The sequence below is a fragment of the Littorina saxatilis genome, linkage group LG4 (assembly GCF_037325665.1).
Source record: "Littorina saxatilis isolate snail1 linkage group LG4, US_GU_Lsax_2.0, whole genome shotgun sequence".
Classification (NCBI taxonomy): Eukaryota; Metazoa; Mollusca; class Gastropoda; order Littorinimorpha; family Littorinidae; genus Littorina; species Littorina saxatilis.
In genome coordinates, this window is record NC_090248.1 from 15,817,922 (window position 1) to 15,830,457 (window position 12,536).

General features: G+C 42.0%; 1 protein-coding gene across 1 annotated transcript in view; it reads right to left on the reverse strand.

The window, feature by feature from the left end:
* Positions 1–12,536, reverse strand: part of LOC138964091 (leukotriene A-4 hydrolase-like) — a 116,702-nt gene that overhangs the window by 95,078 nt on the left and 9,088 nt on the right. Inside the window, exon 2 of the mRNA XM_070335979.1 lies at positions 10,013–10,158. Within this exon, the coding sequence (XP_070192080.1) occupies positions 10,013–10,158 (146 nt within the window). The remainder of the gene's footprint in view (positions 1–10,012; positions 10,159–12,536) is intronic.

Below are 12,536 nucleotides of genomic sequence, written 5' to 3' on the forward strand. Positions count from 1 at the left end.
GCCGCCGAAACCGATGCACCCTCAGAAAAAATAACAGGATTAAACCTCCACCTAAGCTCAAGTAAAAACTTTAGCATAAGCGGAAATCCCGACTATATCTCTTCTCTGACCCAGACTGAACTTCAGAATGGGCTAGTGAAGGACCTGGCCGAAGTCAACAACCCAGAGGCGGAAGGATACATGCAATAACCGGAAACCGGAAACCGTGTCTCTGGAAATCACCTGACTCATCCCTTGACTATAGAGGAAAAGGGTAAGTTGAGCGATCATCCATCCACCATGCCTGGAAGAGCGGAAGTCACAACACCCTCTGGGTGAAGCAAAAACTGCCCAGGTTGAAGCACAGAGTGCAACAAGGCCGACCGCTGTTGCTCTCTCTCTGGCTGAAAGAGCCATGAAAAGAGACAGCGTATCCAGCCAAAGCCAGAAAAGCAGCCACTGAAACCACAGAATGCGGAAACGAGGACTGAATAGACTGAGGCCGAAAGCCATAAAGCCAGGAGGCCAGTCGGCGGTCCATCCCGTCACCGTCGCCTTCGCGTACGTGTGCAAGGGGACCTCCTATTCCGGCGAGGACCGAAAAAAACGCAGCCGCCGTAACCACAAAAAGCGGGAACGAAGGCTGCATAGACTGAGGCCGGAAGCCATAAAGCCCAGAGGCCAGTCTGCAGTCCATCCCATCACCGTTGGCAGAGAGAACGCATGAGGGAGGACCTATGCTTCCGACCAAAACCAGAAACGCAGCGGCCGAAAACAGCCGCCGCGTCAGGTCCATACCATCACCGTTGACAGCGCGAACGCGTGAGGTAGGACCTATGCTTCCGGTCGAAACCGGAAACGCAGTGGTCGAAAAACGGCCGCCGCTTCCGGTCCATCCCGTCACCGTTGTCAGAGCGAACGCATGAGGGAGGACCTATGTTTCGGTCGAAACCGGAAACGCAGTGGCCGTAACCGGCCGCCGCATCCGGTCCATCCCGTCACCGTAGTCAGAGCGAACGCATGCGGGAGGACCTATGCTTCCGGTAAAACCGGAAACGCAGTGGCCGTAAACGGCCTCCGCTTCCGGTCCATCCCGTCGCCGTTGCTAGAGCAAACGCATGAGGGAGGACCTATGCTTCCGGTCGAAACCGGAAACGCAGTGGCCGAAAACGGCCACCGCTACTGTTCCGCCGCAGTCCGAGCCCTCGTGGGGTCATCGGAAGTGGCAGAACAGGAGTATGCTTCCGGCCGAAGCCGGAAACGCAGCCGACGAAACCGCGCAATGCGGAAGCGAAGGCTGCGAGGGCTGACTTCGCGATCCGGAAGGACCGGAAGTCAGTGAATGCTCCATCCGAACGCAGCCGCCGTAGCGTGCCTGCGAAGGAGGACCATCACTTCCAGCGAAAGCCGGAAATGTGGATGCACCCTCTGCTTCCGGCCGAAGCCGGAAACGCAGCCGACGAAACCGCGCAATGCGGAAGCGAAGGCTGCGAGGGTTGACTTCGCGATCCGGAAGGACCGGAAGTCAGTGAATGTTCCATCCTGCCGCAGCCGCCGTAGCGTGCCTGCGCGGACGGACCATCACTTCCGGCGAAAGCCGGAAATGCAGCAGCCGAAACCGACTGCCGCTGCTGTTCTAGCAAGTCCAGGTCCTCGAAAGGGTACGCCGGAAATGAAAGATCAGCCTGGTACCGGGCGTGACCCAGTGCGAAAGAACTGTCTCCCGAGGGAGAACGTCCAGGCGCCTCACGAGGGCTATCGGACCAGTTCTGCTTACCAGCCAAGCCCCCCCGCGGAGGCAGAAGCCGAAGAGGAAGGACGCTGATCCAAGGCGGTAGTGGAAGGCAAAGACACTGAAGCCAAAGCCCGGACATCACTGCCAGCGGCCGGAAACGCCAAACTGCTGGAGACTCCAACAAGGAAGCCAGCAACCGAACACCCACCACGGAAGGAAGCATGACACTGCCGACCGCCGTGGAACGCTGCATCTCCTCTCCCATCCAATTCCAAACTCTGGAACTAAAGATAACAAGAGAGAGGACACCAAAGCCCCCTTCCACAAGAAGGGAGCACAAAAAAACAACGGACGTGAAAGACTGCAAAAAGCACAAGTGCGAGAAGCAGAAACCTGCACGGACAAGGAGAGAGTTGCAGCCTAAACCGCAACCATCCCAAGCTAATAAAGGCGACGGCGGACTAAAGCATAAGCTAGCCTTAAACGTCCGCCTAGCAACAAAAAGCTATAACCAAACATAGCAACTGATAAACGAATCCAAACAGACGAACTATCGGTAGCTAAAAATACGGATAAATTCGCACAACTTACTGAAAAAACGTAAGTCCAACGGACAGAAACTTCAGTAACTACAAAGTTCAAAGAACAACCACTAACCCAGCTTGTAAACTACAAAAGTAAACAAGCAACGGCTACCTACCAAAAACAACAATGCAAATGGCGAAACACACACGGCTAAAATTACTGAAACACGCAAGACGTCAAAGGACTGCAACGTCAGTAAAACAGAATAATTCTCTAGAGAAACAACAAAATAACCATGCTTGCCGAACCCAAAGGAGGCCCGCACGGCTAAGTACCATTCTTATGGAAGTTAGCAAGCTAACTCAAAACACTAACAATGGCGACAACGCAACAAGTCACTGACAAACAAGTCCGAACACGGACGAAAGTTCAGCAACAAAAAGCGAGAAAGAGAACACAATACAGGAACGAGCTCACCAAACAGTAGTAGTGACGAGCAGACAGACAGGTAACATGGCCGGCAGGTGTCAAGAAACACAAGAGCAGACCATAGGAGCGAAAAATTCAGTGACCATTCACTCAGAGGTGAAAAAATCGCATGAGGGTAGACACGTGGAGTTATAGGAGGTGACGTGGTACACACCAATACGGGAGGTAACTCCCAGTGTGACTGCTCATTACCAAAGCTACTTTCGCTTTCGTTTTGGTGATGGGGTTGCTTCCCTTAGACAGGTCAGCGTTTTCAGTGCTAAGCATCTCAAGTGGGTTCAATGCTAATGTGATTCGGAGTAAGAATATGTAATTTAATGACACCCCGTATTGTTTGCACACTCCAGAAATGGTGGGAAATCTCTCAATTTTATTATGCGTGCACATGGTATTCACTTTAACTTGGGTCAAATCGACGAATATCAGACTCACAGGTTAGTTAGGGATGTCGTTAGGTGTCAGACATCTGACATTTATACGGATTAAAAGGCTCAAATGTCTGATTATCATTCACCCAATGACTGAGTCGCAACGAAGTCACGCAAGTATCGCGAGCGCGAACCACAGACCAATGCCGTCAATTGCCGCTAAGAACCAGATGCTAACCGGCTTTGCACATTATCAAATGTAATTCTTCAATGCCATGTCTGATATTAAGATAGCCTCAGCAAATGTCCAGGGTCTGGGAAACTTTCAGAAGAGGCGAGATGTATTTCAGTATCTTAGACAGAAACAGTTTTCTATATATTTTTTACAAGATACCCACTTCCACACTAAACTTGAAAAGCAAATTCGTGCAGAGTGGGGTTATGAGTGCTACTTTGCATCACATAGCTCGCAGTCTCGTGGAGTCTGTATCTCATTTAACAATAATTTTGACTTTAAAGTCAAGAAAGTCATTAAAGACACCCAAGGAAACTTTTTATTGGTCTTCATTCAAACTATGGACAAAGACATTTTGTTAGCTAATATTTATGGACCTAATAACGATGATCCGGATTTTTATGTTTATTTACAAAAAACAATTGAGGACTTGCATATATCAAACATAATTATAGGGGGAGACTGGAATTTAGTTTTGAATCCAGCGCTGGATTACCAAAATTACAAGAGAAATAATAATGTAAAAGCGCAAGAAACGGTTATTGAAATGGCTGGTGAACTGGAACTAGTTGATGTCTGGCGAGAAATTAACCCGGAAACGCTGAGATTTACATGGAGACGTAGTAACCCAATTCAGCAGAGTAGATTAGATTTTTTCTTGGTATCTGAGAACATGCTTTCTGCAATAAAAGATGCTGACATCCTGCCAGGATACAGAAGTGATCACTCAATAATAGTTTTACAATTAGAGTTTAAAAAGGAAACGAGCCATAAAAATTATTGGAAATTTAATTCATCTCTCTTAAAAGATAAAAAATATGTGGAAGAAGTTCATAAGACCATCAAAGCAGTCAAAGATCAATATTCTGTCTTGGTCTATGATAGGAACAACATTGAAAGTATAGATACTGATGATCTGCATTTAACGATATCTGATCAGCTATTTTTAGATACTCTTTTAATGGAAATTAGAAAAGCCACAATAGATTTTAGTGCCAAGAAAAAAAAGGCTGATGCACTTTTAGAAAAAAACACTTGAAGATGAAATTCAGTTTCTTGAAAAAATTGTTAATAAATCTGAAGACGACTTATTGAAAATGCAAGAAATTTTGTTTGTTTGTTTATTTGTTGCTTAACGTCCAGCCGACTACGCAGAGCCATATCAGGACGAGGAAGGGGGGGATGAAGGGGGCCACTTGTCAAGCGATTCCTGTTTACAAATGCACTAACCCATTACTTGTGTCCCAGCAGGCTTTAGTAAAACTAAATTAATACCTGCTGGAAGATTACCAGTTTCCAGTATGTTAAAATAGGCTTAACCTATCTACTGCTGGACTTACATCAGAACACTAACAGATTAAACTATACATGAATCGCGAGACAAGCGGCAAGAGAAGAGATTTTTGGAAAAAATACAGGTGAATGAGCAAGAAGGCAGAAAAAAGAAAAGAATTCATGAAGAAAAAGAGAGCATGACAGGAAAGAGGAACCAAAAATCTACCTAACAGCAAACTAGAAAGCTCCTGCGGTTCCAAAAACAGGAGGAGCCTTTAATTTCATAACCGCAGTGCCCCACTGCGGGAAAATGCAAGAAAAAAAGGATGCATTAACAAACTTACGGAAAACTAAAATACAAGGAATATTACTACGTAGCAAAGCAAGATGGGCGGCTGAAGGAGAAAAAGTAACGAAATACTTTTGCAACCTAGAAAAAAGACATTATATTAGTAAGCAAATGTTCAAAATAATATCAAAAAATGGTCAGACGTTGTCAAACACTGATGACATGCTAGACGAAACAAGAGAATTTTACCAAAATTTGTATTCAGAAAGGGAGATAGAAACAGTCGACCTAGACACGTATACACCGTTTTTACCTAAGCTTTCTGAAGAAGAAGCAGTAGTCTTAGAAGGAGAAATAACACTTGCAGAAGCAACTCATTCTCTTAAAAGCATGAATAATGGTAAAAGCCCGGGTATGGATGGGATGATGGTTGAATTTTATAAGTTTTTTTGGAGACAAATTGGTAGCTTTGTTGTCAGATCTTTAAACGAAGGCTTTTCCAAAACAGAGATGTCTATTTCTCAACGAGAGGGTGTAATTGTATGTCTTCCAAAAGGTGACAAACCTAGAGAGTATTTGAAAAATTGGCGTCCTATTTCCTTACTTAACGTTTCTTACAAGATTGGATCATCTTGCATAGCGAACCGTATTAAAAAAAGTACTACCAAATCTAATTAATGAAGATCAAACGGGTTTTATGGCTGGGAGATATATAGGTTTGTTTGTTTGTTTGTTTGTTTGCTTAACGCCCAGCCGACCACGAAGGGCCATATCAGGGCGGTGCTGCTTTGACATATAACGTGCGCCACACACAAGACAGAAGTCGCAGCACAGGCTTCATGTCTCACCCAGTCACATTATTCTGACACCGGACCAACCAGTCCTGGCACTAACCCCATAATGCCAGACGCCAGGCGGAGCAGCCACTAGATTGCCAATTTTAAAGTCTTAGGTATGACCCGGCCGGGGTTCGAACCCACAACCTCCCGATCACGGGGCGGACGCCTTACCACTAGGCCAACCGTGCCGGTTAGATATATAGGTGACAATATAAGACTTTTATACGATATCATTGACTACTTGAAAGAAAACAATTTACCAGGATTGTTAGTCTCAATTGATTTTGAGAAGGCCTTCGACTGAGTTAATTGGGATTACATGCACAACGTATTGAAATGCTTTAACTTTGGGGAAAATATACAACGATGGATACAAGCATTTTATACTAATATAAGGTCTTCGGTAGTGGTCAATGGTAAGGCATCTGGCTTTTTTACAATAGAACGCGGATGTCGACAAGGGGATCCAATTTCACCTTATCTGTTTATTTTATGTGCAGAACTTCTTGCATGTCGAATTAGAGAAAATAAAGCTATTGAAGGCATTCAGATTGCAGAAACTGAACAGAAAGTTAGTCAGTTCGCCGATGACACCTCACTTTTTTTCAACGGTGATGAAATGTCATATGAAACTTTATTTTATGAACTTAACTTCTTTGAAAAGTTATCTGGATTGAAACTTAACTATGAAAAAACCTGTAACGTCTGGTTAGGCCGAACAAGGAACAGTGATAAACAATATTTGCAAAATCACAAGATGACGTGGAATCCAGCACAATTTAAAATCCTCGGACTCTGGTTTACGAATGACTTGGGAGGGATGGCGGAGTTAAACTTTACTGAGAAATTTAACGAAGTGAAAAAACTGTTTAGTATCTGGTCCAAACGATCAAGTACCCCGCTAGGACGGATTGCAGTGCTCAAATCGTTAATACTATCAAAACTTGTATATTTATGGATTTTACTACCAAATCCACCTAACAATACATGCTCTATACAACAATTACAAAAAAAATGCTTCCAGTTTGTTTGGGATAATAAAAACGACAAGGTCAAAAGAACGGTGGCAGTTCAAACAATTCAAAATGGAGGCATTAATGTTCCTCATATAGAAACATACATCAAATCATTGAAACTCATCTGGATGAAAAAAGTACTATCAGACTGTCAAAACCCAAAATGGAAGCAAATTTTGCAAGTTACTTGCCCTGAAATATGTTTACTGGAAAAATATGGTCCAACATTGTTGTTAAAAAATAATCAACATGTTAATCCATTCTGGAAAGATGTGTTCAAAGCAACAACAGAATTTTATGACAAGACTGATATTGATACTCCAGCAGAGTTTTTGATGGAACCATTATTTTATAATAACAAATTCAAGGTTGGTCAATCACCTTTCCACTTTAAGGACTGGTCATATAATGGTATCTATTTTGTAAAAGATATTGTACATGAGAATGGGGAATTTTTGTCTCTTCAAGAGATAAATGAAAAAGTGGATGCTCATGTTTCCATGCTAGATTTTTATGGCTGTATTAGTTCAGTAAAATCTGTTCTACGCAAGACAAACATTATTCTGGAAGATTGTGCTTGCGCTACACTATCCAAAGCTTACACAGCCATACTTATGGCTCAAAAAGGTGCAAAAACGTTTTATAAAACACTAATTGGGAATCCTGTCTTGCCCAATGCATGTAAAAGCTGGGAACGTTTAATAGACAAAGATATTGTATGGCCCAAAGTTTTTTCTGTAACAAGGAAAATACAAGAGGTTAAGCTGAAGTGGTTTCAAATGAAGATTAACTACAGAGTGCTTGTGACAAATTCAATCCTCAGGGACATGGGCGTGCTCGCGAGCAATCTTTGCAATTTTTGCAAAGTCGAAAGAGACACAATTTATCATTATGTATGGCACTGCGAGCACGCACAGGCCTTTTGGGTAGACTTTGAGAACTATTTGCGCGACAAATGCCATAATTGTTCAAGGCTTAAACTTAACTCTACAATTGTACTTTTTGGCTATGATGATAATATTAAAACAGATGCAGGCTTTGACCATATTTTATTAATCGCAAAATTCTATGTGTATAAATGCAGGATTGCAAACACAAGACCAAGACTTCCTGTTTATTTACAAGAATTAGCATATGCACATCAGGTGGATAAAATGTACATCGAATAACAATGAGACAGGATCAGTATATTCAAAAATGGGCATCATACTTAGGAATTGTGTAATGAATCATAATAACATGTTTTGTATGGGCAATTGTTACTGCAACCTTGCAATTAAAATTAACTTTTTGAGTACTGATGTTTCTAAAAACTGTAATGTTTTGTCCGCCATGAAATGCAATCATTTGTATTACATGTACTTGTTTCATATATGTGCACTGCCAGTTTGCCATGATTGTTTGATGAGTGTTGTTGAATAAAAAAAAGTTGAAAAAAAAAAAAAAAAGAACCAGATGCTAATGGACGCATGTAACCATCAAAATCGTTCTCGGAGTGTTCATGCGTTTTCCATTTGTGATTATTGTCATTGTGCTTGTGCCAAAGATATATATATATATATATATCTGTGTGTGTGCTTGGACGGTACCGCATCCACAGGTGAGTACAAACGGTTTTATCCTCTTTTTTTGTTCAATAACAAATTTGTAGATAATTGTCCTTGCTGCTGCACACTGATACGGGTTGGGCCGAGTTTCCGCATTGCCTGCAGGATCATGAGTGATCTAGGGGAAACCTGGCGTTACCCCCTCCCCCTGAGTTGGGGAGTATTGTGTCTGAAGAACAGAGAGATAACGATGATGACAAGTCAAAGTCACTAATCGAACAACTGGATGCAAAATGGGAAAGGCAGTTTGCCGAAATAAAGTCGCTGCTGAGTCAGCAAAAGTTGGACCTAAAGAAGACAGGGTGCAACCCAGTCCAGAGGTCCAGGCTCATGATGAGCAGACAAATCATGCAGGTAAAGGAAAGCAACTTCTGAAAAAGGCCAAACTTGCAATTGTTCGTAAAGACACATCCCCCAATGGACCACAGAGCAGTCGCTCAAATGAACTGACCGCTGAGACGAACTCGTCAGACGAAGAACTCTACAATGATGCACTGTCAATTGATTGCGATGAAGATTTATTGAAGGAAATCAAAGGCGACCTGGATGAGGGAGAAAAGGCTGTATCCTAATCCATGGCGTATCTCATAAATTAAGGGTTCACCAAAGGGCTCAGTGAAGAAAAGCTGACCAAGCGCATTGATCGTTATGCTCGGCCCAAAAACTGCACTTTTTGTAAAGTGCCTGGAGCCAACTGATGGGACTTGCGCTATAGAAAAGTTATTTGTTATTATTATTATTAAGTGCCTTCGGTCAATACACCGGCAGCTTCTTTGCTCTATCAGCCTATGTGTATATTATAACTCAGTGCACAGCACCCAAGGAAAAAGTTAATCTTATGTGCGCGCACAACCTGAATATTTCCGGATTGCGTGCGCAATACAGACTTTTTTTTTTTTTTCGATTACTCGGGTGCGACCGTCCTAACCCCCCAGGGCTAGACAATTTTAAGGTATGGTATAGTATGTGCAATAAAACTGAAATTCACTAACTCATCCACTATAGGCTTATTACTTTTCTACAAAGGGATGAACAAATCTTTAAAAAAAATAACTAGCCAGCCGGGCGAGTAACTGCAAGTAAGTCACTAGCCCACCACAAATTTATCTAGCCCGGTACATACCACACACTAAAATAATGACTTTCAGACATACATAAAATAGCAGTGATACTATAGACAACCAGGCCACAGTGCTAATACAAAAAGTCGGAAGTGCTTCTGAGATAGGAGCCTCAAACTCCTTTCATTAGAAAATGGTGGCATCTTTGCAGGCAACAGAAGTTCCTGCACCTGCAGCAGCTTTGAAACTTCAGAACTTTCACTGGTCAGCCGGATGGTTTCTACTAGCCCTGCAAAATTTTCACTGGCGCATGGCCGCCTTCACTGTACACAATTCTGTACAGGATCCCCAACCCTATCTTTTCGAACACCATGCAAGCCCCAGATTATAGTCAAAGAGAGCCCACAGCTTTAGAGGTAAAAGTGTACATTTCACCATTACCACTGTATTCATATAACAATACGCATTCTAAGGGGAAAATCTTTCATTTTATTTTTAAATACTGTTTTTGTTACAAAAATATAGTTTCTCTGGAGTGGATTGGTGTTTTCAGATACAACTGTTGGTGATTTCTACCACAAATCAATGTATTACCTTTTTCCTGCATCAGACGGCAATGTTATTTCCAGCTTTGATCCAAATGCCTTTATATTTCCCTCATCATGATGTTTAAATTCCAGGACTCGTCCACTGCCCTGCTCGCTGACTGCTTCAATATTCAGATCTTTGGTGTCCAAAACCTGGGACAAGTGTGACATGGGCCATCAGTTATACATGATACAATTTTAAGTGTACTGCTAATTAATTTAATTTGTAAAAAGCAATGTATCAAATAGATAAAAAATGAAATATGAAACAGAGAGACGGCTAGTGCTAGCAATCCAAAATCAAGAATAAAACAAGTCGCATGAGGCGATATAAAAACATTTAGTCAAGATAAACACCACAAACCAATCATCGCCGAGACTACATTCAGATAGTCTTGGCTAACCATACCGAAGACCGAGACGGATCATGCTCGCCGCTGCGAAGCACGCGTCCGTAGTACTTTTTTTTAACGATTTTCTTTCATTCTGATCCCATTTTTAGAGTAAACATGACATATTTATATATTTTTGAATTCAGGAGAAGACAAGGAATACAATGCAATCAATCTCATGAACGGGAGCCCAAAATGTTGCCAGGACTGAACATTTTGGAAGTCCGGGGTCCAGGGGCTGCTAAGGCTCCGGCGGGGTGCAGGGGCAGCGCCCTTGCTGGGGGGTCTAGGGGGGCAGTGTCCCCCAGCCGAAAATGAATTTTAGCATTATAGGGAGGGTTTAGGTGGCCTCTCCTGACTCTAAATCTTAAAACAAACAAGCTTTTTAGAGATGCATAATATATAAATCTTGTAAACTTGAAGGTATTTGTAACTGACCAGCTGAAAATGAATTTTAGCAATTAAAGAGGGGCTATATGAGCCTCTCCCGGCTTTAAAACTGAAAACAGCAAACAAACAAAACAAAAAAATTGGGAGGGGGAGATGAATGTCCAAGATCAAAACCTCTATACCTGAAGATGTTTGGTTGTATCACTCTTGTAGGGGGTCTACAAAAACAAGTGGTAAACAAATTTCAAGAAGGGTTTTAGAAGCCTCTCATCGCTTAAACAAAAACTTAAAATTGGAGCTGCACAAAATTAAAAGATCTTGTAAACTTGAAGGTATTTGTAACTAACCAGCTGAAAATGAATTTTAGCAATTCAAGAGGTGCTATTTGAGGCTCTCCTGGCTTTAAAACTAAAAACAGCACACACACATTTTTTTTAATTCTTTTTTTTTGAGGGGGGGGGGGGGGGGGGGATGCACAAAATCAAAAACCTCTATACTTGAAGGTGTTTGTCAAAATCAAAAACCTCTATACTTGGAAGATGTTTGGTTGTATCACTCTTGCTAGGGGGTCTACAAAAACAAGTGGTAAACAAATGTCAAGAAGGGTTTTAGAAGCCTCTCCTCGCTTAAACAAAAACTTAAAATTGGAGCTGCACACAATTAAAAAATCTTGTAAACTTGAAGGTATTTGTAACTAACCAGCTGAACATGAATTTTTGCAATTCAAGGTGCTATTTGAGCCTCTCCTGGCTTTAAAACTAAAAACAGCACACACACATTTCTTTTGGACCCCTTATACGACTCTAACGCTAAATGTGTATGATCATAACCCTGTTTTGACCTTGAAATTTGACGACGCTCAACCACATTTTAGTTTTCTTAGGGGATCTATTGTTTTAGATCTAAATAGAGTGGTAGTTATTTGAGACCGTGTAAACTCTCCAGTGGAAAGGGTGTTTGTTTACATGCGCTTTAGTAAGGTACGGCACAGAATGTGCGTGCTTTAGCTAGATTACAGTGTTTACTTTAATCTGCTTTGGGGAATGTGTACTATTAGGACTAAAATGTAAATTAATGTTGGACTCGTGACACAGGATAGTAGAAGATGAAAACCGCTTGCTTATTAAAGCCCCAGTCCGTCTCAAATGGTTTACAGAACTATTTAAATCTTCTCATGAAAAAAGCAGTACTAACCTTATCGAACACGTTCACTTGCAATAACATTTAATAGCATTAAATGACACAGTTCGTTTGAATGGCTGATTTAGCTCGCGTAAACCACACACCTGTTTTCGTGGTTTATCTAACCCCTGAGCCATCGTGAACCCGTGTGATCCACTTAACTTTCCTTTTTTTTCTCCTCACAATTTAGTGGTCAGTTTGTGATTTCAATGCGACTGGCTGTATCTGCAATAGCACGTTATTGTCTACCTCTGAATCTAAATCGCAACAAACGGCTGTGAGTCACACGAACTGAGCAGTGGCGGTTGACTGTTCGAAGAAACTGGCGACATGCAGAACATTCGTCTGCTACGAGAAACACGTTTTGCGGGACACACTTCCAGGCTTTTTTTTTTAAACTTTCAAAACTTCGAGTTGTACTAATCTTGTCTTGATGAAAAAAGAATTATTTTATGATTTAAGAATGTTTGTGTAACAAGCTGTCAATTTATTATTTAGATTTTAAAAGTTAGGTCTAGCGCCAGATCGCGCCGTCCGATTGTCTGATCAGACAATCCGACTGGCCAC